The sequence below is a fragment of the Odocoileus virginianus genome, chromosome 32 (assembly GCF_023699985.2).
Source record: "Odocoileus virginianus isolate 20LAN1187 ecotype Illinois chromosome 32, Ovbor_1.2, whole genome shotgun sequence".
Taxonomy (NCBI): domain Eukaryota; kingdom Metazoa; phylum Chordata; class Mammalia; order Artiodactyla; family Cervidae; genus Odocoileus; species Odocoileus virginianus.
Genome location: NC_069705.1, coordinates 36,407,610 through 36,433,282, shown reverse-complemented (window position 1 = coordinate 36,433,282; position 25,673 = coordinate 36,407,610). Strand labels below are relative to the sequence as shown.

The window sequence follows — 25,673 nt, the reverse complement described above, 5'->3', positions numbered from 1 at the left end:
CAGGTTACTTGAGGAAGCCCCTGTGGTTAGTTTGTATCCCTGTGTGCCCAGGGTGCATGTGCAGGAGTTGGAAAACTCTCTCTGTGAGCTCTCTTGGTTGTGTCTGGAGTGGGCTTTAGAGATCAGCTTGCATCCTTTTTGGCTAGGCCACCCCTCATGGCTCATGCGTACCTTCCTACCTAACAAAACCATATTCCTCCAAGAATCTATTCCTTTTGTTCTCATTCACCTGACCCTGAACACAGCTGTAATCCTGTGACTGAATCCTTTCAGATTCTTATCAATGTTTTTTTCAAGTATCCCTGTCTTCCAGTTCATCTGTAGATGCTAGAACAGCCTCCCTCACATTTCTTTTTTATCATTTTCATTCTATGAAGGAATAGAGTAGTTTGCAGCCATTTGTTTTCAAATCACATTTCTCTGGTCTTCAAGACTCTTTACCGTTTGCTGTCTTAACTTCATTTCATTTTCTCTTAATTTCTTTAAACCATCTCCTCTGTTTGACATCTTCTGCACCCTTTGCTGGCCCCTGTTTCTTTGCTTTGGCAAGGAAGGGCTCGTTCCTCTGTTCAGAATTTGTTTTGCTGGAAAGATCAATTAACAGCTTCTCTCTTCCTACAAGTTTTTTGGGTTTGGTGTTATCAGCTCACTGATGCTTTTTTTTTTTTTTTTTTAACTGATGTCTTCTTGTTTTTGTTTTTGTTTACCTTTTAGTAATAATATATCTACATAACTAGAGTTTTTAGCAGCTTGGCTACTTGTCCTTTGATATGTAAAGAATACATAAGTGCCCAGCATAGTTGTAAACTTTGAGACATCTTCGTTTTGAATTCTGATACAGCCTATGATTGTGTCCTGAAAGTCACTGGTAAAGATAAAATGTCCTTGCCTTTTGTTGAGCATATTAGTATATATGGAATATTTTCTTGAACGTGACAGCTTCATTTAGCCAATCTCTGCCTATCATTTCATGTTTTCTAGACTTTAAGAATTAGAGAAGCTTATCTTATTCTTTGTTCCTACATCATTTGTATTACTTTGATTTGTATGGCTTTTGCATTATATCCCTGAAATAAGCTTTTAAGAAATGTAAAAACAAACCTGAAAAAACCCACAGAATTTGTATTTTTCAAATGTCTGGGGTTGATTTAAAAAAATTTAAAAATTCTATGAGTAATATTTTCAAAGCACGTCTTCATAACAGTCTTGTGAAGAGGCTCTGTTTCTGTGGCGGGGATCACTTAGGACTGACGGGTTCTGTCTTCGCAGTTGACTGGATCATTGCCGACATCCTGGCCGTCAGGCAGAACGCTCTCGGCCACGTGCGCTACGTGCTGAAAGATGGGCTCAAATGGCTACCGCTGTATGGGTGTTATTTTTCTCAGGTAACTTTTCTCCATGCTGCTTTCTTATATATGTGTGGATGTTTAAGGTTTTTGGGTTTATTTTTATGGGTTTACCAGTTCATTCTAAACTAATGTGGTTTTATTTGGCATTTTTAATGATGTGTATTTATATATATGTCTTGATTATCCAAATTGTTAAATAAAAAATGCAAACTACAAAAATCATATAAAAAATTTCAAAGGTAAAAAATGTGATGGACCCTTAATAAATTAAAAAGTAATTATCTGTAGGATATAGAAAAATGTCAGGTACATAATAAATGTTCAGTATATGTTATTTTATAAAAGTCCTTTGAAATCACATAATAACCATCAGGTCATGAAACTATACAACAGGTTCTTTAATATTCAGAAGGGGATTACTAGCATTTTTCTATGCCTTTTCTGAATAAATCATGGTTATGCAGTTTTCTGGGGGCTTTTCCAGTGGCTCAGCAGTAAAGAATCCTCCTGCAATGCAGGAGCCACAAGAGACACGAGTTCGATCCCTGGGTCGGGAAGATCCCCTGGAGGAGGCTCTGGCAACTGACTCCAGTATTCTTGCCTGGAGAATCCCATGGACAGAGGAGCCTGGCAGGCCACAGTCCATGGGTAGCAATGAGTCAGACACAACTGAGTGACTAATACATATACACTTGCAATTTTCTAAATAAGAGTGAAATTTGTGTGGAAGACATGCTTGATAATAAGACTTTAATACTCGATTAAAGAAGAGAGGCTAAAGTTATAGTAAGCCCTGAAAAGATAGAAATCTGGAAGTCACCCCTTGGACAGTCCATGCTACCCACAAGTCCCGTGATAAGAGTTCCTGTGGTGTTGGAGGTTAGAGTCTTGACTGTCCATTTCCTCTTTCTTTTCCTTATTTCCTTCTAAAGGAAAGTAAAATTCAAATATATTTTGATGAAAAGTATTTTAAACTGTTTTGTTTATGTGTAAATGGAAATAAATTAAAAAGAATGGACTTTGTATTACCATTCAGTTGTGTCCGACTCTGCAACCCCATGGACTGTAGCCTACCAGGCTCCTCCATCCATGGGATTCTCCAGGCAAGAATACTGGAGTGGGTTGCATAACTTATGCCAGGAAGTAAGATTTTCTTTTAAGCAGACTTGTTTTTTACAGTCTGTATGAAGCAGAAATAATGCTATTCAAAAATAGTTACTTACAAGCAAATGAGGAAACAGTCAAGTTTTTTATTTATTTTATGTGTGGTGGTGGTGTATTTTAAATGTTTTGTTGTTGTTTAGTCGCTCAGTCATGTCCGACTCTTTGCAATCCAACGTACTGCCGCACACCAGCTTCCCTGTCCCTCACAGTCTCCTGGAGTTTGCCAAGTTCATGTCCATTGAATCGGTGATGCCATCCAACCATGTCATCATCTCTCACCCTCTTTAATTTTAATATATAGATATTCAGGAAATTAAACATTTCTAAACCACCAGCTTGTAAACATTGACAGGTGTAGTTTACCTTTGGAATAGAACAGAATCCTCTTTGCTCCCTCATCCCAGCCAAACGCAGATGTTTTGGGAACCTTACTGTGTGTTAAAAAATCAAAAAGGCACTAGAGAGCTTTTTCTCATTTAAGTCCTGTGAGTGTAACTAGAGATATGTGTGACAGCTGTGACTGACCTGAGCTCTCTACACTTGCTTCCACTCTGCTTTCAATTCTGGCCACCTTTATTGTAACACGTATTCATTCTCTTATATTACACTCTATTACATACATATAATATATATATTATATTATACATATTTTGCTTCATCACTAATCGGGGAGTTCCAAAGGGAAAGATAGCTGGTCTTGACTTCTGTAGCTTCCATATACCTGGGAAAGAACTCAGATTTTTTTAAATGAAAATTGAGTTTAATAAGCACATTAAATGATTAGTAGGAAATAGTGTGCGAAGAAGAGAGATAATGTCACTGAAAGCTTGGGAAAGTTTCACATTGCAGTATGTGTATCCTGTGGCTCTAATTCTAAAGAGTTCGTTAAGCATGACTTGATCCTCATCGGTCTTCTTAGTTTGGGTAAGTAGTGCCCAAACTACTGCTTACTTACTTGGGTGAGTAGTACCCAAGCTACTTACTTTGGGTCAGCACCTGCACTCTTAGAGCACTTGGAGTTTCTTTCCTGTTCTCAGGCAAGTCAGCTCGTGTGTGAAGGAACCACATCCAGAATCTAAGACCCCCCTTCCCCTCCTCTATATCCTGTCCCCACCTTGCTTCTCTTTATTTCCTTTTACTCATATTCTTGAGTAAGACAAAATCAAATTTCAGCCAGTCTGTTCAAATTTTACAGATGAGTTTTTGAGTTAGAGTAGAGGAAGGCAAAAAAAAAAAAAAAAAAGACCTGATGCAAAGTTTCAATGACGTTCACTTATGAGGTTTAATTAAGGTTATCTTAAATTTTTATGAGGGCCTCCCTGGTGGGTCAGTGGTAAAGGATCCACCTGCCAGTGCAGGAGACTTGGGTTCTATCCCTGGGTCGAGAAGATCCCTTGGAGAAGGAGATGGCAACTCTTGCCAGTATTCTTGCCTGGGAAACTCCATGGACAGAGGAACCTGATAAGTTACAGTCCATGGGGTCACAAAGAGTCGGACACAACTGAGTGACTAAACAATTTTTATGGTGGTGTTTGTATTAGCCCGCTAGGGCTCCCATAATAAAATACCACACTCTGACTTAAACAACAGAAGTTTATTTGCTGCCAGTTTCTGGAGGCTGGAAGTTCAAGACTAAAGGGTCAGCAGGGTTGGTTTCTCTTGAGGCTTGGTTTGCGGGTGGCTGTCTTCTCTCTGTCTGTCCTTTACGTGACTTTGTCTGTGTCCTAGTCTCTTACAAGGCATCATTCCTATTGGATCAGGGCCCATTCTTACGACCTCATTTAACCTTAATTATTTTCCTAAAAACCTCATTTCCAAATATAGTCACATTTAGGAGTTAGGGCTTCAACATAAGAAGTCAGTGGAATAACTGAGAGCTAAGATCCATTTGACTGAATCTTTCATTTGGAAAAAAAAAAGTGTTTTTAAGGTAAGAATGCATTTTTAATTTCCAGCAAAACTAAATGTTTGTGTAGTTTCCTATGAAATGCCATACATGGTTTTATTTCAATTGTATTGAAAACACAGAATTCAGCTAATGTTATTTAAAGGCTAACATTTGAATGTATTAAATATAACTTAATTCCTAAAATGTAATTTTGTTCTTCACCCTTTGGAAATAAAGTTAACCATTTTGATGACTGGCCATTGGACATTTTAATAGTAAATATGTTTTTCCCCCTTGTTTTTTCATGGCAGCATGGAGGAATCTATGTAAAAAGAAGTGCCAAATTTAATGAAAATCAGATGAGGAAAAAGCTGCAGCGCTACATCAACGCAGGAACTCCAGTAAGATTACTCTCATTTTTATTTTTTTTATCAACTCTCAATTTGTAATTTAAGGATTAAATTAGCATTTAAGAATTGTTTTGAAAATATATTACCCCATGTGTAATAACTAATTCAGAGTTTTTGAGGCAGCAAAAAACCTTCTAAATATAGGCAAGCAGTTATTTTTGGCCATCAGAAAAGTTGCTGCCGGCGATTCGATCCTTTGCAGGTGGTTGTCAATATTGACCTTAAAGAGGAGTAAGGAGAACATTTGGTGTCTTTAGCCTATAATTAGAAACAGAACTGCCCTTGTAACCTTACACTTGAGCTACTTAGGAACTCCTCTGACTCCTCTTCTTCTGCATCGGGTGGAGTTTTACAAGAACTACTGTTTTCTGTCAGTGTGAATTTGGATTTCTTGTATCTACTGAGTTATTTGAAAAGTCAGAAAAAGTATGAATATCTGCAAATGAAGAGCATTGCATGTAGGCGTTAGTTTGTAAAACCTTGTTGCCCACAGAAGAAGCCTCTGCATTCTCCCTGCAGAATGCTCATTGCTCCCTGTGGCTCTCCGCTCCCTCTGAGGACAGGGCCGCAGGGGAGCCGTGCCTCCCTGAGCCTCGTTCCCTGGGGCCCTGCGTGGTTGTCTGTCCTGGTGCTCCGAAACGTAGCTCACAGGTTCGAGTTCTCTCCCCTCTTCCTTCCTCATTGCCTCTCGCCTCCTCCTCCCCCCAGTTGCCCTCTCTCTCCACTCCCTCTCTCTCCTCCCTGGCTCACGGTGCCTCCTTTCCCCATGTGCTTGGTGACCTTGGAAAAATTATTTGCAGAAATCAGCTCGAGCATAAGATGAAAGAGAACGCTGGCATTTGTTTTAGTCCGGTCCCTGGAGGCGCCTCTCCCATGGGCCCCACCCGAGCCCAGGCCTAAGCTCGAGGCTCCCTGGACCACCCAGGCCGTGCTGAGACAGGACCTTCTGAGACCTGCGTGACTACCTGGCTTGCTTTTACCCCAGGAGTGTGGCCCTTTTGGTGTTCCCTTCACTTCTGTTTCACTCTTACTCTTTCTAACAGAAGATCTGTCGCTTTAGATGTCTGTCCCCTCACTTTTTGTTTCTCTTAGAGCTAAATTCTTCTCTGGGCTTGCTTCTGCTTTTCTGTGTTTGCTTTAGTTTTGGTCTTACATCTTGTCAGCTCTTGGATGCTCTTAAGATGATGTTATATCCAGCTTTCTAAATTGTTTTCAGTAGGAAAGTCAGTTCAAAGAACCTGCTGTGTGCTGTGTTTAGTCGCTCAGTTGCATCCGACTGTTTGCAACCCCATGGCCTGCAACCCACCAGGCTCCTCTGTCCTTAGGGATTCTCTAGGCAAGAATACTGGAGTGGGTTGCCATGCCCTCCTGCAGGGAATCTTTCCAACCCAGGGCTCGAACCCAGGTCTCCTGCACTGCAGGCAAATTCTTTACCAAGAGCCACCAGGAAAGCCCAAGAATACTGGAATGGGTAGCCTATCCCTTCTCCAGGGAATCTTCCCAACCCGGGAATTGAACCAGGGTCTCCTGCGTTGCAGGTGGATTCTTTATCAGTTGAGCTACGAGGGAAGCCCTCAAATAACCTAGTCTTTCACTTTGGGCTCCCAGAGAGCATTTCTGTTTTTCAAGGGCAAGAGTCTAGTGTTTTGGTGGTCACGCAGTGACACTGAATGATGGACTGCCAGGCTCGTGAGGCAGCACTGCAACTGGCTGTCGCTCAGGTCACTGTGGGGATGAGGCCACATTCATAGAATCTGGGTGGTCGCTTCACTGTTTAATATTTAAGTGCTGTGAAACAGCTAAGTATTTCTCAGACTCTTTATTAGGCTCTTTTGTTTCTGAAAGTTAATCACATAATTGGGAAGGTAGAATATATTTATAAAGTCAACTTCCATGTGACTTAATATTCCTCACTGAAATCAATGATTAATGATTAAATCAGCTCTTATTCACTAGTAGTAGTATTTGAGAAAGCTTTCCAGATGGTGCTAGTGGTAAAGAACCTGCTTGCCAGTGCAGAAGACATAAAAGACATGAGTTCAATCCCGGGGTCAAGAAGACTCCCTGGAGTAGGAAATGGCAACCCACTCCAGTGTTCTTGCCTGGAGAATCCCATGGACAAAGGAGCCTGGAGGGCTATAATCCATGGGGTCACAAAGAGTCAGACACGACTTAGCATGCATGCACGTTGTTTGAGAGACTGCAGGATTTTTTTCCCAAAAGTTACTAAGAAATACATCTTCTGAATAAACATTGCTATGTGAATCTTTTGAAATATAAACACCTATTATCTTTTATATTATGGAGATTTATATATTTATATATGGTTTCCATCAGATGAGGTGTACTTGGGGACCCTGATGTCTAAAATTTGCGCCTTTTCAAAAGTGATTTTACAGAATCTTAGTGGGGGGAACCTCTTTCATTAATGAATTGAGGCTTTCTATGAGTCAGCATTTTATGGCAAGCTTTTAAATTAGTAAATATTAGCATGTAATTAGAAATGTTGTTAGATTATAAATGACTGACATCTGAATAAATGTAGGACTGCATTTCAAATATAGTCTATGCTATGTCATGACTTAATTGAATTTGTGCGTTTTGGTTGTTCTGCTTGCAATAAAGGTCATAGGTAATTGAGTTTTTTTTCACCACCATGGGAAATACTCTTAGGATTAACAGGGTTATCATTGGTAAGTTAACAGCAACAACAGAAACAACAGAAACACTGACATAAAACAAACCAATTCTTTATGTCTTCACAGATGTATCTTGTGATTTTTCCGGAGGGAACAAGATATAATCCAGAACTAACAAAAGTCATTTCAGCTAGTCAAGCATTTGCTGCTCAAGAAGGTAAGTAAAAAATTAACTACATTTGAAACTATTATTTTTAAATGTGTCTAAGAGTAAATTTAAGTGCTTGCTGTGTATGTATTCCGGTACCATAGATTAAGGTAGAATCTATCCAGGGACATGATTATTTAGATGGAACCTTTGTTTGCAGTGTGGCTTCTCTGTGATGGACAGAGATTCTGTTCTGTAGGTTGACAGACCTAGACTGGAATCCAGATTCTAACATTAATTAGCCATATGGGCGTAAGCTGCCTGATGTTACTGAGCATCAGTTGGCCCACCTCTTAAAAAACATACAGTCAACTCTCCAGATCTGTGGATTCTACATCCATGGATTCAGTAAACCACAGGTGGAAAATATTTTAAAAACATTTTTTCAGGAAGTTCCAAGAAGCAAAACTTGAAATTGCCATGCTGGCAACTATTTACATAGCATTTGCATTGTGTCAGTTATTATAAGTGGTCTAGAGTTGATTTAAAGCATATGGAGGTTGCATAGGTTATATGCAAGTACTCGGCCATATTTACATAAGGGCCTTAAGCATCTGGGGATTTTGGTATCCAGGGAGTGGATGGTGGTGGGGTGGTCTTAGAACCAGTCCCCTGGGGATACTGGGGGGGTGGGGGGTATGCTTGTTCCCATGGGTAAACCTAAATCTGTGTAAGGATTAAAGATATGTGAAGCTTCTAATGGAGAATATTACACAAAGTTAGTCTACAGTACTTAAAGCTATTGCTGTCCCCAGTAACAAGGATGTTCTTAGCATCCATCTTTTAGAGACCTGGATAGCTGGTATACCGGTAGGTGTACAGTTTAGCCAGGTGGACTGTGCTCCCAGAGGTGTCTGGGAGGCTGGCTGGATCACACGGGGTCTGTCTGAGAGGGTGCATTGTTGCAGGGCTGGCCGGGCCCTCTGCGGTGCTTCTGAGGATCTGCTGTATGTCTCTGTTCTGACCCCTGTGCAGTGAGCAGTTGAAATGGGCTGGTGCATCAGAGAAAGAGAGTGTTTGCTTCTAGTTAATTTTGGTTAATTAATCATGCCTGGAGGTGGAATCCTTGGTGCTCACTGAAGTTCTCTCCCGAGATTTCTGTCACGCTCATCTCCTTTCCTCCCGCCTTTCTGGTGCTTCCAACTAATCTCCTCTCTGTCCACTTCTGCTTCATCCTTTCCTGTTTCCTGTGCTGTTTCCCATGTCTGACCCGGGTCTCTTTCGTTTATTTCACTGTCTGTGGTCTTCATGGTGGCCTTCCTCTAAATCCATAGCACCTTCCTCTAAATCCATAGCTGTCACCACCATTTATTTGACTGCTGATGCCTCACAGAAAACTGTCTCTCACCCACACGTGTCTGCACGACTCTTGACTTTCCTGTACAGTCGCCAAGTAGAGAGTTTCACTTGCCTGGCTCAGAGGCATGACCCAGACTGGACGTGTCAAATGCAGGGCTTCTCTCTCCACTCATACACCTGTCAGCTGGGCCTCTCTCTCCAAGGTTCTCCCAGCTTTGCTTTATGGTGTATATCAAGTGTCCTTCTTGAACCAGTGTTGAGTCTTAGATGAACATTAGCTTTGGGCTGCATTCTCGGGCATATATTATTCATATAACCTTAGACAAGTTGCTTTATTTTTGGTCTGTTTTCTTATTTGTATCAGGGATTATCTTCTTCATAGGGCATTTGTGAGGTTCAGTGACATAATGTTTATAGAAAGTCTGATATATGTATATGTATATTTCATATACATACATTTACTAAGTCATCATTTCTAACTTAGAATGTGGAGATTTGCCACGGGTGAATCTATTAATAATGGCAAAAAGCTATAGCTGATCCTAAGGGATAAAATAGAAAGACTGATTCCTTTAAGAAATACTTATTTTACAAAGCAGAGGAGCCCTTATACGATAGTGGATAAGGACACACGTTTGTGATGTATAAAGTGAGGTGGGAGAAGCACAGACAGTGGTCTGTGGGAGTTGAAGGGAAAGAGAACCAGCTGACAGAGGGTGTCCATCGGAAAGGTAGAATTAAGACCAACACGTGTGGTGAAAGGAAGGGATTCTAGGTGTAAGAAACAACAATAGCAAAGACATGGAGTTATGAGCAAAGAGTTTGATGTCTTCAAGCCCAGGATGAGCGAAGAAGAGCTGAGTTCAGCCACCACAGAAGGCTCTGAATTCTGTCCGGGCGTGGTGGTCTGGACCTCATGCCAGAGTTGAAGGGAAGTCACTGAGTGGTATTCTTTTTAATTAGTTCATTGTGTTTTATTTAAGAAGTCACCATCTTAATTTCCTTGTTCTAAAGCATGTGATAACACAGCCTACAAGAGTTTGTGGGGAATAGGGGGAAAGGGTTCCGTGTCCAAGTGGGTTTAGAGAATGTTGCATTTATATCCTTTCCTTGGAGAGTTATTCACATTCGTATGTATTAGTCTCAGAAAACTTCTCTTGTAAAAATGTCTTATTTTGTTTAAGGAGCTGTTGACTAAATTTATATAAGAAAGAAAACAATGACCTAGAATTGTTACACAAAATTTGGGGTTTTTATGGAGTAAATTCTTAGGATTTCAGAATACTGCAGCTCTCCTAAATTATTCCTTCTCTAACGATTCTACATTGCTGAGCCCTGACTGTAACAAAATATATATTTTACTCTTTAAAGCTTAAAAGAGTTTATAGGTGAACTTGTTTGAGACTCTTCATAAAGTCTCAAGTTATGAAGGCTAATAAACTATATAAATTTTCAGAAACTCTTATGTGTCATCTCATATCCACTTTAATTCTGTTTGGGAATTAGAATTTTATGTTAGATGAGATGAAAGAGAAACAATAAACTTAGTATTGGGGAATTTTTTTATTGTTACTTTTCATGTGTCTTGTAAAATCTGGTACATTTTGTTGTGATTAAGGAATCAACTGTCTTGGAACATGTGTTTTTAATGAGTTGAACAGAGAGTTGAACTTGGGAGAAGTTAACCCTGAGCACTTTAAGTCCTCGTAGACTGCTGATTTCATTTTTTATTCCTAAATATGTAACACAGTCTGCTAAGGTGGTACAACTAGCTGTATAATGCCTTTCAGGAGTTTATGATTTAATAGGAGAGAGAGAACATGATTGTATTTGTTATTCACTGATGTGTAACACATCATCCCAAACTGTAGTGACTTAAAACCACAAACATGTATTATTTACGTTATAAATTTAGTAGCTTATATGTAACTACTTAAAGTTACTTATGTTTAAAAAATCCAAACTAATTTTATAATGCTAAAGCAAGTACTTGTAAGTAATTCTTAAAATAGCATAATAATGTTATATACTATAACTTTTAAAATCTAATAATACCTTAGTCACCAGTAACTGACCTTTACTGGTCTGTTCATTTTTCTGTGAGTTACAGATCTTTCTCAGTTACCAAAAGGGGAAAAAATGAATAATTTTTCTGATGGATACAAATTTTAACTGCTAACTAACTATTCTTTAAATCCTGTAACTGGGAAAACTCGCTATTTATTAAAAATATATTTTCTTATAACTCTAATGGTAATTGTTTTCCACCACACACAAAGGAAGTTGATTTGTGAACAGTATAGCTAGAAAGAGTGTTTCCTGTTTTCTTTCCTCTTAGCTCAAACTAAATGAGATTGCTTGAAAATAAAAACAAATGAACTCGTTTTTCCAGCTGTTAAGCTAATTTTTCTTCTGGAAAATTGAAACTTAATAGCACTTCTTGTTTGTTTGTTGTATGTTTTGCTTCAAAACATTAATTCTGCTCCTAAAGTACACCTTCATTTGAATCTGACTTAGTAAACCAATAGAAAAACAAACCAAAACCAACCTTTTTAAATTTAGATTTTTAACATTTCATACTTGTTTACATGTTGAAGTCATTACACCGTATACCACTGATATGGTGATGGCTGGTTTAAGAGGTAGGAGTGGTGGATGTGGGTATGTCTGTCTGTCTAATAAATCCTAAATATTTCAAGGCCCTGGCTATCACTATTTCCTAGAAGTATTTTCCTTCAAAAATAATGTTAGTCACAAAATATGTTTGTTTATAATTGGAGTTGTTATTTAAGGTATGTCTATATTAGAGTGTCCTTAGGTTGTTTTGTTGGATTATAATTGCTTTACAAAGTGCATTAGTTTCTGCTGTGTAGCAGTGAGAATCAGCTGTACCTGCACCATCCGGCCCCTTCCTCCTGGGCCTCCCTCGACCCCTCAGCCCACTTGTCTGGGTCATCGCAGAGCCCTGAGCTGGGCTCCATGTGCTTTAGAGCAGGTTCCCACTGGCTGTCTGTTTTACACATAGTGGTGTGTGTACGTCATTGCTTCTCTCGGCTCATCCCGCCTCTTCTTCCCCATGTGTCTGCAGGTTCCTTCTCTACATCTGCATCTCCATTTCTGCCCTGCACTTAGGTTCATCTGAACCATCTTCCTAGATTCCATGTATGTGCGTTAATGTATGATATTTGTTTTTCTCTTTCTGACTTATTCACTCTGTATGACAGTGAAGACTCTAGGTTCACACCTGTATCTCTATAGATGACCCAGTGTTACTTTCTACTTCATAGTTTGTTAGATTAATGATCTCTAAATTCCCTTTTTACTTGAAACTGTTAGTCATTCCTTTAAAGAAAGACTTATTCATATTTCCAAATAAATTAGTTCACCTTTGGTCATCTATCCAGTGGGCTTTCCCCCACTTTCTACCCTACAGGCCTCTGTCTTGGCCTTTCTCCAGCATGCTCCTTTTCCTCAAGCTTTTACCAGTTGGTGTGAGTAAGTGAAAAAAATGTTTAAGTGTGAGTAATGTTTTTATGTTGGGCTTCCCAGTTGGCACAGTGATAAAGAATCCATCTGCCAATGCAGGAGATGTGAATTCAATCCCTGGGTCAGGAAGATCCCTGGGGAAAGAAATGGCAACATGACCTAGTGACTAAACACACACACACACACACACACACCTCATCTCACTTGACTCCGGCAAATTAAGTACAAGTCCTCAGAATGTGTGTGTGTATGCTCAGTCACTGAGTCATGTCCAACTCTTTGCAACCCTGTTGAATGTAGCCCACTGGGCTCCTCTGTCCATGGGATTTTCCAGGCTGGAGTGGGTAGCTGTGTCCTTCTCCAAGGGATCTTCCCAACTCATGGATCGAACTTGTCTCCTACTTGGCAGGAAGATTCCTTACCACTCAGCCACCTGGGAAGCCCTGTGTATGTCTGTATGTATGTATAGCAATATATACACATACATATATAATGTAAAATTTCCTACTTGGATCAATAAAGATTTTCCATTCAATGGTATCATTTATTTAACAACAAAATTTCAGTTCTATGAAGCATCACCATGTTGGCCCTTAGGGAGAAGTTTGGTCAAGGGTAAGCTAGAGTATTGTTAGTGCCAGCTAGAAGTCAGGAGATCTGGAGGTGGAAGCAAGGCAAAGCAGGTACTAAAACAGAGGTTAGATGTTGACTAGGAAGAATTAATTTAATTCGCTAACATTTCCCTGTTTCAGGCTCAGGGGTTTTCTGGGTTCCCTAGAGGCAGTATGGTGGGCTCAAGCTCAAGTAGTTCATTACGAATGCCATCGTGAATGCCTATTGTTTGACTCTGTACTGAAATTCTAACTGGTCTCTATAGTGTTATTGTGAAATTAGTTGTATAATAATGACCCAAGGTTTGGGGATAGTGGAGCGGCCCCATGCCTTCCACAGTGAGAACATTCTGCCTTCACTTCCTTCACCTACTAGTGATGGGTGTTTCTTACTCATCTGCCAGTCGATTTTCCCAAACCTTCGTTATAACTCATTTTTAGGGAAGTATTACTTTTCTGTCTTCTTACCTTCTTACTGACTTACTTAGATTCTAATAATTGATTACCACAGGTGATACTGTGAAACTGTGGACTTCATAAAGTTGGGTGAATTCCAAGAGCAGAAAAGGAAGTATTAACTAATTTAATTGACAAATTTTTCCCATCCTGGTATACTGTTCAGGTTTTTGTTATAAGTTTGTGAATAAATTAAACTGTTTCTGCCCCAGGGACTCAAGTCAGATATGTGGTTGTGGGAATCTTTTTCTTTCCCACACCACTCTGCATTTTAAAAATTCTTCTGCAGGAAGATCCCAACATGCTATAGCTGTTCTTTCTTATGCAGCTAATTTTCCCTGGAGAGAAGCAGTAGAAATTGAGCTTTTTTTTTTTTTTTTTATGGTTTGTTTTCATGTCACTTTTTCAGAGCGCTACACTTTTCTGTTAAATTGTCAATAAATATTCTAAACCAGGAATGGGGGGGGGGGGGCAGTAGAAAATAGGAAGTTCAGTTCAGTTGCTCAGTCGAGTCCGACTCTGTGCCGCCATGGACTGCAGCTCACCAGGCTTCCCTGTCATTCACCAACTCCTAGGAAATAGGAGGGAAAAGGAGCAAATTCTTAGCACTCATGGGAGCACTGATGAACATGTTGAATTATTGTGTACAAATGGTAGTATTTCTCACCTAAAGAAACTTTTAGAAGTGTGTGTGTGTGTGTGTGTGTGTGTAAATAATATACCCAAGAGAATCGAAATTGTACTTTCACACCAAGACTTGTTTGTGTGCATTGTTCGTATGCAGTTTACATGGACGTCCATAGCTGCGTTGCTCATAACAGCCAAAGGGTGAAAACAACCCAGACATATGTCGGCTAGTCAGTGGATTAACACAATGTGGTATATCCATGCAATAGAATATTATTCAACCATAACAAGTAATGAAGTACTGATGTACACGCCAGACACAACTTTGATCTCATTTATATGATTTGCCCATAATTGGGAAATTCATAGAGACTGAAAGTAGCTTTGTGGTAATGGAGAGTGAAGTGAAGGAAGAGGATGTGTGCTGTGTCTGCTGGGGTGAAAGGTCTTTAGAGTAATGAAAACGGTCTGGAGTTTGATAGTGGTGATGGTTGTATAGCCCTTTGAATAAACTAAAATCAACTGAATTGTATACTTTACAATGGTGAATTTTATGGTGTGTGAATTAGATTTCAGATTTTAAAAAAATGTTTACTGAGAAACTAGATTCTTCAGTTATCCTATAAGTATCAGGTCAGTATTTATATATGGATCACATCAGCTCTTAGTTCAAATGCTGTATAGTCGGGGTTGTTTGGGTAATCGCACTCCATCTCTACTTGAGTAGAAATAGAACTGAAAGAATCTTGGACTTGAAGTCAGAAATTAGGAATTTTATTCCTGAATCTTGACTTCACAGGCAAGGTGCTACCACGTTTATTCTGTCGCCAGAAATGAGGATTGTATGTTTGCTGTTGTCTGAGTTTTCCAAATTGGAGGGTTTCTGAGAGGCTATAAGCTTCTTGAAGGCAGGTTTTCCAACAGCTTCCTGCATGGTCTTGTACATGTGGGTATGTGGTAAGTCTATTAAATGAATGGTGGTTTAAATTGAGTGCTGTCTAAACTTTCCTATAAAAACAGGTTAGAAGTTACAGTCTGTTACCAGGGTGTTTTGTAACTAATATATGGCTATGCTGACTCAACTTCTCTTCTAGGCCTTCCAGTATTAAAACATGTGCTGACACCAAGAATAAAGGCAACTCACGTTGCTTTTGATTCTATGAAGGATTATTTGGATGCAGTTTATGATGTTACAGTGGCTTTTGAAGGGTCTGTGGATGATAAAGGGCAGCGGAAGGAAGCGCCATCCATGGCTGGTAAGTTTGTTTTCAAGTAAGTCATATATGTTTATGAATGTGGGATATATTTTTTAAAAAGGGTAAGTGTGTTTTATTATGTTACATTGATATATTTTCAAAATATGTACATTTGGTGTATTTTTTATTAATCTCTAACAGCAGTAATTTCTTTAGCTCTGCTCGGCTGTCCCATTAGTCCTTTGGATTTGCCCAGTATCGTTAACTTGGCCTCTTTCTGCCCAAGGTTCACACATAGAAATGGAAAAGCTGCATAAAGCAGAGGAAGGAGTGACCAGGGTAAATGCTAATAGCAACACTGAGTTATGCCCTCATGGTCAGTGTTCTCTTTATGTGTGTCTTTCATGTAACATTTGTGAACTCTATTATCACAGACAAGAAGAAGGACCGTCACGCATGACTTTTTCTTTTTTCAACCATGGGCTCAGTATTAAGGACCTTTGGGCCAGGATTTAAGTGGGCAGCATGCTTTAGTTCAATATAAATGCACTCTTGACTGTTGGAGACCTCTGGATGTGGGGCTGGGCAGCAGGAAGCGTGTGGAGTTTCTCGTCCCCTCTTCAAGGTAGCGCCCTTGTATTTCCCCTTGGCAGCTGCTGGACGTGGAACCGGCTTGCTTGTCTAGCACATCTCAGCAGGATGTCTTGAAGGCGGATGTTCAGAAGGGAGAGTGACTCCCAGAGGAAGGAGGGGAAAGGACGGGGGTCAGCAGATTGTGGCTGAACGGTGGGAAGCAGCCAGCGGTGGAGGAGGGGTACCCGGAGGGGCCTCGTCTGCGGAGCACTGACTGCTCTCGTGACTCCCTGACCACAGAGCGAAGTGGGAGCTGCTGCGAAAGTGTGCGGGCTTGTCTATCAGACCCCGTCCTCCTGGTCCCCTCCACCCCGGGAACCACATGTCTTCATCACTTGTGTATTGTAGGTACAAATTTAATTTACAAACAAAAAGCAACATATAATACTTTTTACTCTTTTTGAACCATTGAAAGAGTCCCTGACCGAGTTTTACATTTGAAGACGGACATACATGTAGTTATCCAACAGTATTGCCATGAGTTTATCAAGCATTATTTAGAAAACAAGACTGAATATATTTTTTTGTTTATGGATACCAGATGTAATTCCCATAATAACTTTTTTAGAAGGCTGCTTTTATTGAGTTGAGGTCCCACGGTAAGAACCCATGGGCCAGGCAGCGTCCCCAGGGTCCCCAGGGCGCTGCTGTGTGGGGACGCAGTGTCCAGCCCGAGCTCCTTCACACTGTTGCCTCCTACTTGGGGCCCTTGGGGCTGCTGGCTTCCTGCCCGTCATGGAGACCCTCCCGCAGCGCCTGTGGTGGCTTCTGAGACTGGGGGCTGAGGGTAGGCCGGGCCACCTTCCTGCCGTCGCCCTCATCCGAGCCTGTGACCTTGTCCCTGACAAAGGCGCCCCTCATAGCTCACAGGGCTTTTGTGCTCCCAGGGCACAGCGTGTATGGAAGGTAGTGCTTGGTGTTGGTGAGTCCGTCTCCTCACAGTTAGCCCAGAAGTGCCTTTGGGGGCACACGTCTTAGGCCTGGGTTTCCCAGGCCCGGCCCTTCCTCCTACTGCTCCACTTGTTCAGCACCTGAGCTGGCTTTGGGTCGTCTGGACACAGGGCCTCTACTTTTGAAAAGGTTGGCTTTTCTCTTACACTCAGAAGTCACGTACAAAAAAATTAGTTCAGTCAATTAAGAATAAATATTTCTTCAAGCAAAAACACACCAGAGTAAAACTGTAAGACTGAAGACAAGGGGACTGCAGGAAAAAAGACTAATTTCCTTAATGTACCAAGTGTGCCTATAAACTGATATGATTGGTCACTCAATAGAAAAATGAGTAAAGAGTAAGAACAGCCAGTTCACAGAAAAAAATTGTTCATAATAAGAAAAATTTAAAAACCATTTTTTGCTGTCAAACTGGCAGAAACCCCAAATAACAGGTTAGATACCATGCCTGTGGGTGAGTAGAGTATCCCAGGGACTTTTGCGCTTTGTCGATAGGAGTGCAGCAAATTTTTTCCACAAAGTTGCCAGATCGTTCATTGATGTGCCATAGGCCAGTGTTGCTCCCAGCCCTGCAGGGGAATTGTACTTCTGTCCGAGTTCCCTGGTGTGCCTCAGCCTGGCCGCTCACAGGCTGTCCTGAGCCGGGGCGGGGCTGTGTGCCGGTGACCCTGCGGGGGTGAGCCTGCGGGGATGACCCGCATCTGGCAGCTGGGGCCTCCCAGCAGAGCCGGAGGCGGGAGGCAGGGAGCCATATCCTTCCTGTTTCACGGTCCGTGTCATCGTAAGGTGGGTAGGCTCAGGGCCCATCAGGGTGCCCTGTGCTTCGCCTGGTCTTTCCAACAGTGTCCCAGTGCTCTTGTGTACAGAGTGCATTGGGCAGAGGTGAAACAGGGCCATTTGAGTGTAATTGATTTATAACTCCTGTTTCTAAAATGAGTGTTATACTGGAAGAAATTGTGAGCTAAAGGACAACAATTGATACTCTACTTAAGTATTTTATATAATTCTCAGGTAAGTTTTTTCTCTTAATATTTTCTTATATGAAAATGAGACATACTTGAAGGGGAAAATTACAGGTAACTCAGAAGAAGGAAAAAAACTACAAACTCACCTGTCCAGATAAAACACCAGATAACACTTCAGATATTTTTCTCAAAGTCTTGTGTAATGTCTGTATGTTGGCGTATATATCTGCCTGTATGTATTTATGTGTGTGTGTGTTTTTTTTTTGGCTTAAGAGTGTGTCATGAACATCTTTACATGTCATAATGTACACTTAACATGATTTGTTTAAATGGCTACGTAGTGTTCATTGGTGTGCACATATAACCATTTACTACTCAGTTTTCTGCTGGGTTTTGGTCACATTGTTCTTCTCTTGTTTTCACCCAAAGGGACGGGGGCGGGTGATGAGCCAGGCAGGGAGCAGAGTGGGAGGCAGGCTCGGGCCCAGCCCCGGCTCCTCGCTCAGCCCTGGGCCCCTGGGTTCCTCTCGGCCCCTCTCGCCCGGCTCCACAGGCACAGAGCCCCGCGACCCGGTTCCTCCAGAGACGAGGCCTTGTGACATGTCTAGAGCCTTGGAAGACTTCCTGTACAGCCCTGGAATATCAGTATACTCTAGGGACCTGCTGGGAAAGCTGTAGTCAGAAAAAAATCACACCTTAATTAGAACAATTTTCCCTACATTCCCTAAATATTATGGGATAATTTTTGCTCATGCCCTGTGAAATGTGCCCCAACTAAAATAGTTTTTACCAAAGTAGATATAGGAGCTTATGAAATACTGAGGGAAGTATTTCCGTCACTCATTCCTTGTCTGGTGGGAACACCTCCTGGGTGTCACTGGCGCTGAGTTGAGCTTGTATGGTCTGTATCTGGATTCCTGACCACAGGGACTTGGCTTGACTCCACTGCTGATGACACTGGGGCTTGGTCCCTTCACCCTCGTGAAGGAATGATGGTCCTTGCCTGCAGAGGTGCACGAAGGTCAAGTGAAGTGATGTGCACAGATGTGTGTTGTAAATACCAAAGCACTATGTACATTCTTAGGTTTTCCTAGTGGCTCAGACGGTAAAGAATCTGCCTGCCACATGGGAGACCTTGGTTCAATCCCTGAATTAGGAAGATCCCCTGGAGAAGGGAATGGCAACCCACTCCAAAATACTTGCCTAGAGACTCTGTGGACAGAGGAGCCTGGTGGGCTATGGTCCACGGGGTCACAAAGAGTCGGACACAACTGAGCGACTTTCACATGTACCTTCTAGGCGAGAAAAACCCAAAAGCACCCAGGGGACCTTCAGGGTCCTTTCTCACACTGGCGTCTTTAAGGATGGGTGGCATGTTCCAAACACTCGAGTTCACACACAGTCATTTCTGACCCCAGAAGTGCAGCTGGTTTCGTGTCCTTGCAGATTCTGTATGTCTGTGCCCCGGGACTCGGGACATCCAGGATAAATGCAGTGTCAACCGGACACCCGTTTAATTAAGGGGCAGGAAATGTTAGGGGCAGGTGTAGGTGTAGATGATTAAGTGAAGGCAGGAAAGTTGGTGTCAGCTCCTGCATTTTTACGTATCAGAAATAGAAATAGGGTGAGGTGAAGAGCCACATGCAGCCAGCAAATTCCAATCACTGACACTCCAGTGTGTGTGCTGGGTCCTGTCCTGCCCCTTCACTCTCACGACAGCCTCCCAGGCCGGGTCTGCTACCGTCACATCTTGTGGCTGGATGCACATGGAAAGGTGTGCAGAGAGGCTGCACGCTGAGATCTGCCCGGGCAGGTGAGGGGTCAGAGCCCAGGCTGCCTGACTCACTGTGCTCTTCACCCATGCACAGTTCTGCTCCTGAAAGCACTTCCTACGCTGGTCTTTGGTTTAAAGAAAACGGAACTTGAGGAAAAGAAAGAGGAAAATATTGTAAAAGTACAGTCTTCCTATGGCAGTGTTTTGCACATTTATAATCAAAGCTAGTTCACTCCTAGGAGTATATAAACAGTAAGATAATTTTTGATGACTGAAATGTGTTACTGAGGCTTGACACCAGAAGTGGAGGAAAGCAGTTGCAGAGAGAATTCACAAGAAGAGCTGTGTGCGGGGTCCAGAGGTGGAGCCTTGAAGGATCAGCTTCCTGTCTTCCTTCAGCTGCACAACACACCAGCCACTGTTTCCTGAACGCACCTGCGAGCACATTTCCACTTGAGATAAACACTCTTGTTCCCCTACTTGCATGCCCACCCAGGGAACATAGTAGTCTCTTAAATCTCTTAGCAATATTTCCTTCTTCTCCAGGAATTTAAATGTTAGCATTGTCATGTCTTCACAGAAAGTCACATCCAAAAAAGGAAATTTCCGGGCTCAAAGTTCTTTCTTATCTTGGAATAAATCCTGACCTCATCCCTTGTGCAACCTGGGCTGAAAAAAGGACTGTCTGCTAATTTTTAGGTTAGCATTTTTTAGGAACTAGCTGTTGAAAGGCCCAGAGCTATTCCACAAAAAGAAATTGGGTTCCCAGAGCAACTAGAATATGTTAAAATGTGGCAAGGATCAGGAAAGCAAGGCGTATCAGTGAGTAGAAATCACTGGCAGCTCACGGAGCTGGGGGGTGGGTGGAGGCCTGCGGAGTCGTGGCACGAGCCACAGCTCAGTGCTGGGGTCTGAGGGGTGGGGTGGCTCCGTGCCCAGTGCTTTCCCAGGCACATCCATCCTGTCCCAGTGACATGTGACAAGCACCTGGCTTGGGAACAGAGACCGGTGGCCCCATGAAGGCGACCGGCGGGCCTGAGGCTGGTTGGCATATGGGGATCCCTTTAGAGGGTGGGAGCATACTTCTGGTAGAGGCTAACCTCCTGACTGGGCTGCCTGTACAGTTTGTTACAGTTGGTATATGAGAAGTGCCATCTGGTTGATTAACTCATGACCTAGGTAACTATGGGAGACTTGGAAATTATACTGCTTCAGCCTGAAACCCCAGACCACCAGTTTGTAACCTTTCTTTTCTTTTTTTTTTTTTTTTGGTCTTTGCTAAAGAAAGACTCTGAACTTTGTTTTAAAACTTTTTTAAACCTCATTTTTGTTGGTATTTTATATAACTGAATTCTAAACTAATAAAAATGAAATATTTTTGTTTCTTTTTAGAATTTCTCTGCAAAGAATGTCCAAAAATTCATATTCACATCGATCGTATAGACAGAAAAAATATCCCAGAAGAACAAGTATCCATGAAAAGATGGCTTCATGAGCGTTTTGAAATAAAAGATAAGTGAGTAATGACAGTTCTCGCCCTTCAAATAATTGGCTCAACTTGGCACTATAGTAAACAATGTGAAGCAAATTATTGTCGTAAGAATGCTTTCTACAAACTCAAATCTCATTCCATGCTTCCGTCTGTTCATGTTTTAACCTTGACAGTTACAAGTCACTGTGAAAGATCTTGTTATGGGGGGCTGTCCATCATTATTTACCACATTTCAATAATTTGTGTAAGATGTAAAGTTTTTTTACAAAAAGAAACACACAGAAAGTCTTGCATTGTGATGCTCCAGGCCTGGGTGAGGGTGTCTGGCCTGAGGGCTGGAGAATCCGGCCATGGGTGGAGGATGGTGCCTCACATGTATGTGGAACTGACCCCAGTGCATTTGTTGGAAAAAGAAGGGGCAGTTGACATTTTTGTGACTAAAGTGTCTTTTTGCTGTTAATGTTTTGGTGCCTGAACAGTTTCTGGGATTGACCCGGTGTCTCTCCTGCTGAGTGCTGAGCATTACTCTAAGTACCAGGTGGGGGCCTCTGGGGGAGGGGGATAGCGAGTGAGACTCCCTGTGATTTACACAAATGCCTAAAAGTAGAAATTTTAGAATTTTGTTTTTAGGAAAATAAAAACTGAGCTCTTAGGTTTAGAGATTATATTTAGACATTGAATTTTCTTGGATGAAAACTTCAGGATATATTACTTATTCACTGTTGGTTTTGCTGTCAGTGGATATTTTTTCTGTTTTTTTGAATGCCGTGTTTTAAATATTGATAGTTTTCCCTCTTCTTGAAAAAAGTGGATCTGTGAGTTATAGGATGCACCATTAAAATGATTTTTTTTAATGTCTACAAACTCCAATTAAAGCAACTCTTTGGGTATTTTCTTATAAGGACCTGTAACTTCTCTAACAGGCACCCAATGAATATTTGTTGAATTAAAATATTGAAATGACTAAATCTGAAAGTTAAAGCAGTTTTCATTTTCATTCTGGCTGTAGATTGCTTATAGAATTCTATGATTCACCGGACCCAGAAAGAAGAAACAAATTTCCTGGAGAAAGTGTTAATTCTAAGCTAAGTCTCAAGAAGACCTTACCATCATTCTTGATCTTAAGTGGTTTGACTGCTGGTTTGCTTATGACTGAGGCTGGAAGGAAACTGTATGTGAAAACCTGGATTTATGGAACCTTAATTGGCTGCTTGTGGGTTAGTATTAAAGCATAAACGAGTAGCTGTCTCCAGGCGGTGGGATGCGCTACGCTGTTTATTGTTGGTGGCTGCACGTTACATCTGATTGCTCCTGAATTTAATAAGAAGTGTAAATAAAGCCTTGTTGATTGAACATTGGATAAAATAGAATTTCTGACTAAAGCCAATATTCAGCTGGTCTTGGGCAAACATACATGGTTTTGCAACTTTAGTCCAGAAGCTGTTGGAAAGGGAAAAGGTAAACAGTTTATATTATTCTGGGCATTTCCTATGAAATAATGTCAACTGCAGAAGATTGTTAGGATTGTATAATTTGTTGTTGTGTTGTAATTCAAATAGCTGCATTCATGAACATTAATTTGCAATATATTTTACTGTATTCATTTTCTTTTTTTTTTACAACTTGACTGGGCCAATTCTTATCACTAAAGTACTTAGTGTCTTGCAACTGTGAAATATTTTGCCTTTTGTTTAATTTCTCCAAGTCAGTGAAAGAAATTGTAGTTAAGAATCAAGAAGGGCACAAGGAAAGGGCCAGGGAATGTTGGTGGGAGAAGCTCTGTGTTAGCACCGGCTATTATTGTATTGTGTTATTAGCTGATTTCACTTGATATTTGCAAAGTAGTATTTCTAATATTTACTGAAACAGCTTCATTTGCACACCCTGTGCTCTATACAGAAGAATAATGTAAAAAAAAGAATTAAGTTAAAATTGTGATCCTGATTCATTGTAGTGGAACTTTAAATTGCTCAGCTTTTTGAAGATTTAGGCTAAGCTCCTAGAACTTCATGACATTTGTGCCATAAGTACTTGAAAACCTTAAGATTTCCTGTTATTTTTTATGTCGAAATAATCAGTGTGAACCTTTGTTAGACCTGAGTCCACATTTAAGATGGTGGGAGCTCTCAGACACCTGACTAGACTTACTAGCATGTGCCTTTTGCCTGTTACCCTTGGGTTCAGCAAAATGTCTAATCCAAAAATCTTGTTTTTATGTCATCATGGTCGGTTTCTGTTGTACTTGAGTTCCTTTTCTCCAGACCATCAGCAGAGGTGCTGTCCACAGCGGACGCGGGGCCTCACCCGGAAGTGCTGTGTCCTGACGCAGGCCTCACCCGGAAGTGCTGAGTCCTGAGGCAGGCTTCAACCGTTTAAGCTCTTGTGAGCCAGCCCACTGTCCGCAGCAAAGGCATTTTGTGTTGTTTTACGTCAAGAAGGCGACTTCTTGAATACAGACTTAATCCATCAGGACAGAGTGAATTTGTTTAGTTCCCATTAGTGTTAATGGGGCCGCGTAATTCATCTGAGTCACCTGAAAAGAAGAGTGATCTTTCAGGAACCAGTCACACAATTTTCAGTCCTGGAACAACAAACCCTCAAGAAGAGGACCTTTTTAAAGTGTGATCTGCTCTACTTTTATGTTACAATTCAAGCTTGATTGCCTATTAGTCCCTTAAGATACCCATTTTTGCTTCCGGGTAATGGATTTTTCCTGCAAAATTGTATCAGTGCCCCAGATGAAATACACCTCTTAAATCATGATAAAATAGAAATAATAATTAAGATAAATTTTGTCTGTTTTTCCAGAACCAGAGTAAGTTATTTCAAGAAACCCCTCTGAAGAGTTGGGTAGTATGAACTGGTTTGTGCAAGGTTTAGTGTGTGTATGTATATACATACATGAGTGTGTAATGTGTGTGTGTACACACAGTCCCACAGGATACCATCGGCCTCATTATAAATGAAGGTGCAGGTAAAAGTTTTGTTCTTATGCCACACTGCAGTTTTCTGTTACCCTCTAAAGTGAAATTATGTCAATGCCATGTCTTTGTTAAAATACTCTTTAACAGTCCTAAATTTAGAAATATTTCTAATTAGATCACAATAAATGTAAATTGTGTAACTTATTTTGAATGTCATAGATATGCTCTAAATTTAAATTTTAAGAAGCAATACCACTGGAATTATGTTGACTGTAACTGATTTGAAGAAGGCCAAGTGAGCTGCACAAGATACTTGAACAGCATGTTTCTTATAACTATCGTTATATTTTTCTCACAAAAGGTCTATAAAATGTTCAAAATTTTTTTGTATCAAAATATTTCAAAAATTAGAAGCTTCTTTTTAACATGTATTGATATGACTTGAATTATTATTTTCTGAAATTAAGAACTCCATATACCAGTAAATCTTTTCACATAATATCATTTAAGGTTTTGTTTATATTATTGTTGACTTACAGCTAAGTTACTTGTTTTTTCTTTAAAAGACTGCAGTCAATGTGCATGCTTTTATCTTTTCCACAAAAGGGTGTGTTTGGATGAAAGTAAAAGAGAATAAAATCTTTCACTGTCTCTGGTGTCCGTGCCATTTAACATTCTGTGACTCAAAAATTCACCAACTGTCTCTCTTTACATAAAATAGGCCTCGTGACTGGCCCTGCATTCTGAAATAGTTTTGAGTGATTTTTTTTAAGTATATTAAAATCTTGAAAATTGTGATACAGTGTGTTAATTTGGATATATAAGGTCATCCATATATTTTATAAGATGTATGAGTGAATGTTAGTCGCTCAGTTGTGTCTGACTCTTTGTGACCCCATGGACTGTAGCCCGCCAGGCTGTTCTGTCCATGGGATTCTCCAGGCAAGAATACTGGAGTAGGTTGCCATTCCCTTCTCCAAGGGATCTTCCCGACACAGGCAGATTCTTTCCCATCTGAACCCCCAGGGAAGCAATAAGATGTATGGCAATTATTAATTTTGACAATTTTGTAATTACTAAGATACAACACTGAAATGTGTCAGATGCTTAAAATTAGCCAGGTTGGTGAGTCAAGTAAGAATCTGAACGATTCTTACATCACACATACTGGTGACTTCTTTCATCTGTAACATTTCCGTGTAATTTTTTTTTTTCACTTTACCATCTGAGCCACCAGGGAAGCCATTTTTCGTTTAGAGTGGTACAATTCTCCTTCATATCCAGATTCAGTTCATTTCAGTTCAATTGCTCAGTTGTGTCTAACTCTTTTTGACCCCGTGGACTGCAGCACGCCAGGCTTCCCTGTCCATCACCAATACCCAGGGCATACTCAAACTCATGTCCATCCAGTTGGTGATGCCATCCAACCATCTCATCCTCTGTCATCCCCTTCTCCTTCTGCCTTCTTTCCCAGCATCAGGGTCTTTTCAAATGAGTCACTTTTTCACATCAAGTGGCTAAAGTATTGGGAGTTTCAGCTTCAGCATCAGTTCTTCCAATGAATATTCAGGACTGATTTCCTTTCGGATTGACTGGTTTGA

The 25,673-nt window shown here is 40.9% G+C and overlaps 1 protein-coding gene across 1 annotated transcript in view; it reads left to right on the top strand.

The window, feature by feature from the left end:
* Nucleotides 1-24,723, top strand: part of AGPAT5 (1-acylglycerol-3-phosphate O-acyltransferase 5) — a 42,098-nt gene extending 17,375 nt beyond the window's left edge. The window contains exons 3-8 of the mRNA XM_020880883.2: nt 1,270-1,385; nt 4,713-4,802; nt 7,577-7,667; nt 15,232-15,393; nt 21,049-21,172; nt 22,158-24,723. Of these exons, the coding sequence (XP_020736542.2) occupies nt 1,270-1,385; nt 4,713-4,802; nt 7,577-7,667; nt 15,232-15,393; nt 21,049-21,172; nt 22,158-22,383 (809 nt within the window). The 3' untranslated portion in view covers nt 22,384-24,723. The remainder of the gene's footprint in view (nt 1-1,269; nt 1,386-4,712; nt 4,803-7,576; nt 7,668-15,231; nt 15,394-21,048; nt 21,173-22,157) is intronic.
* Nucleotides 24,724-25,673: the final 950 nt, after the last annotated feature.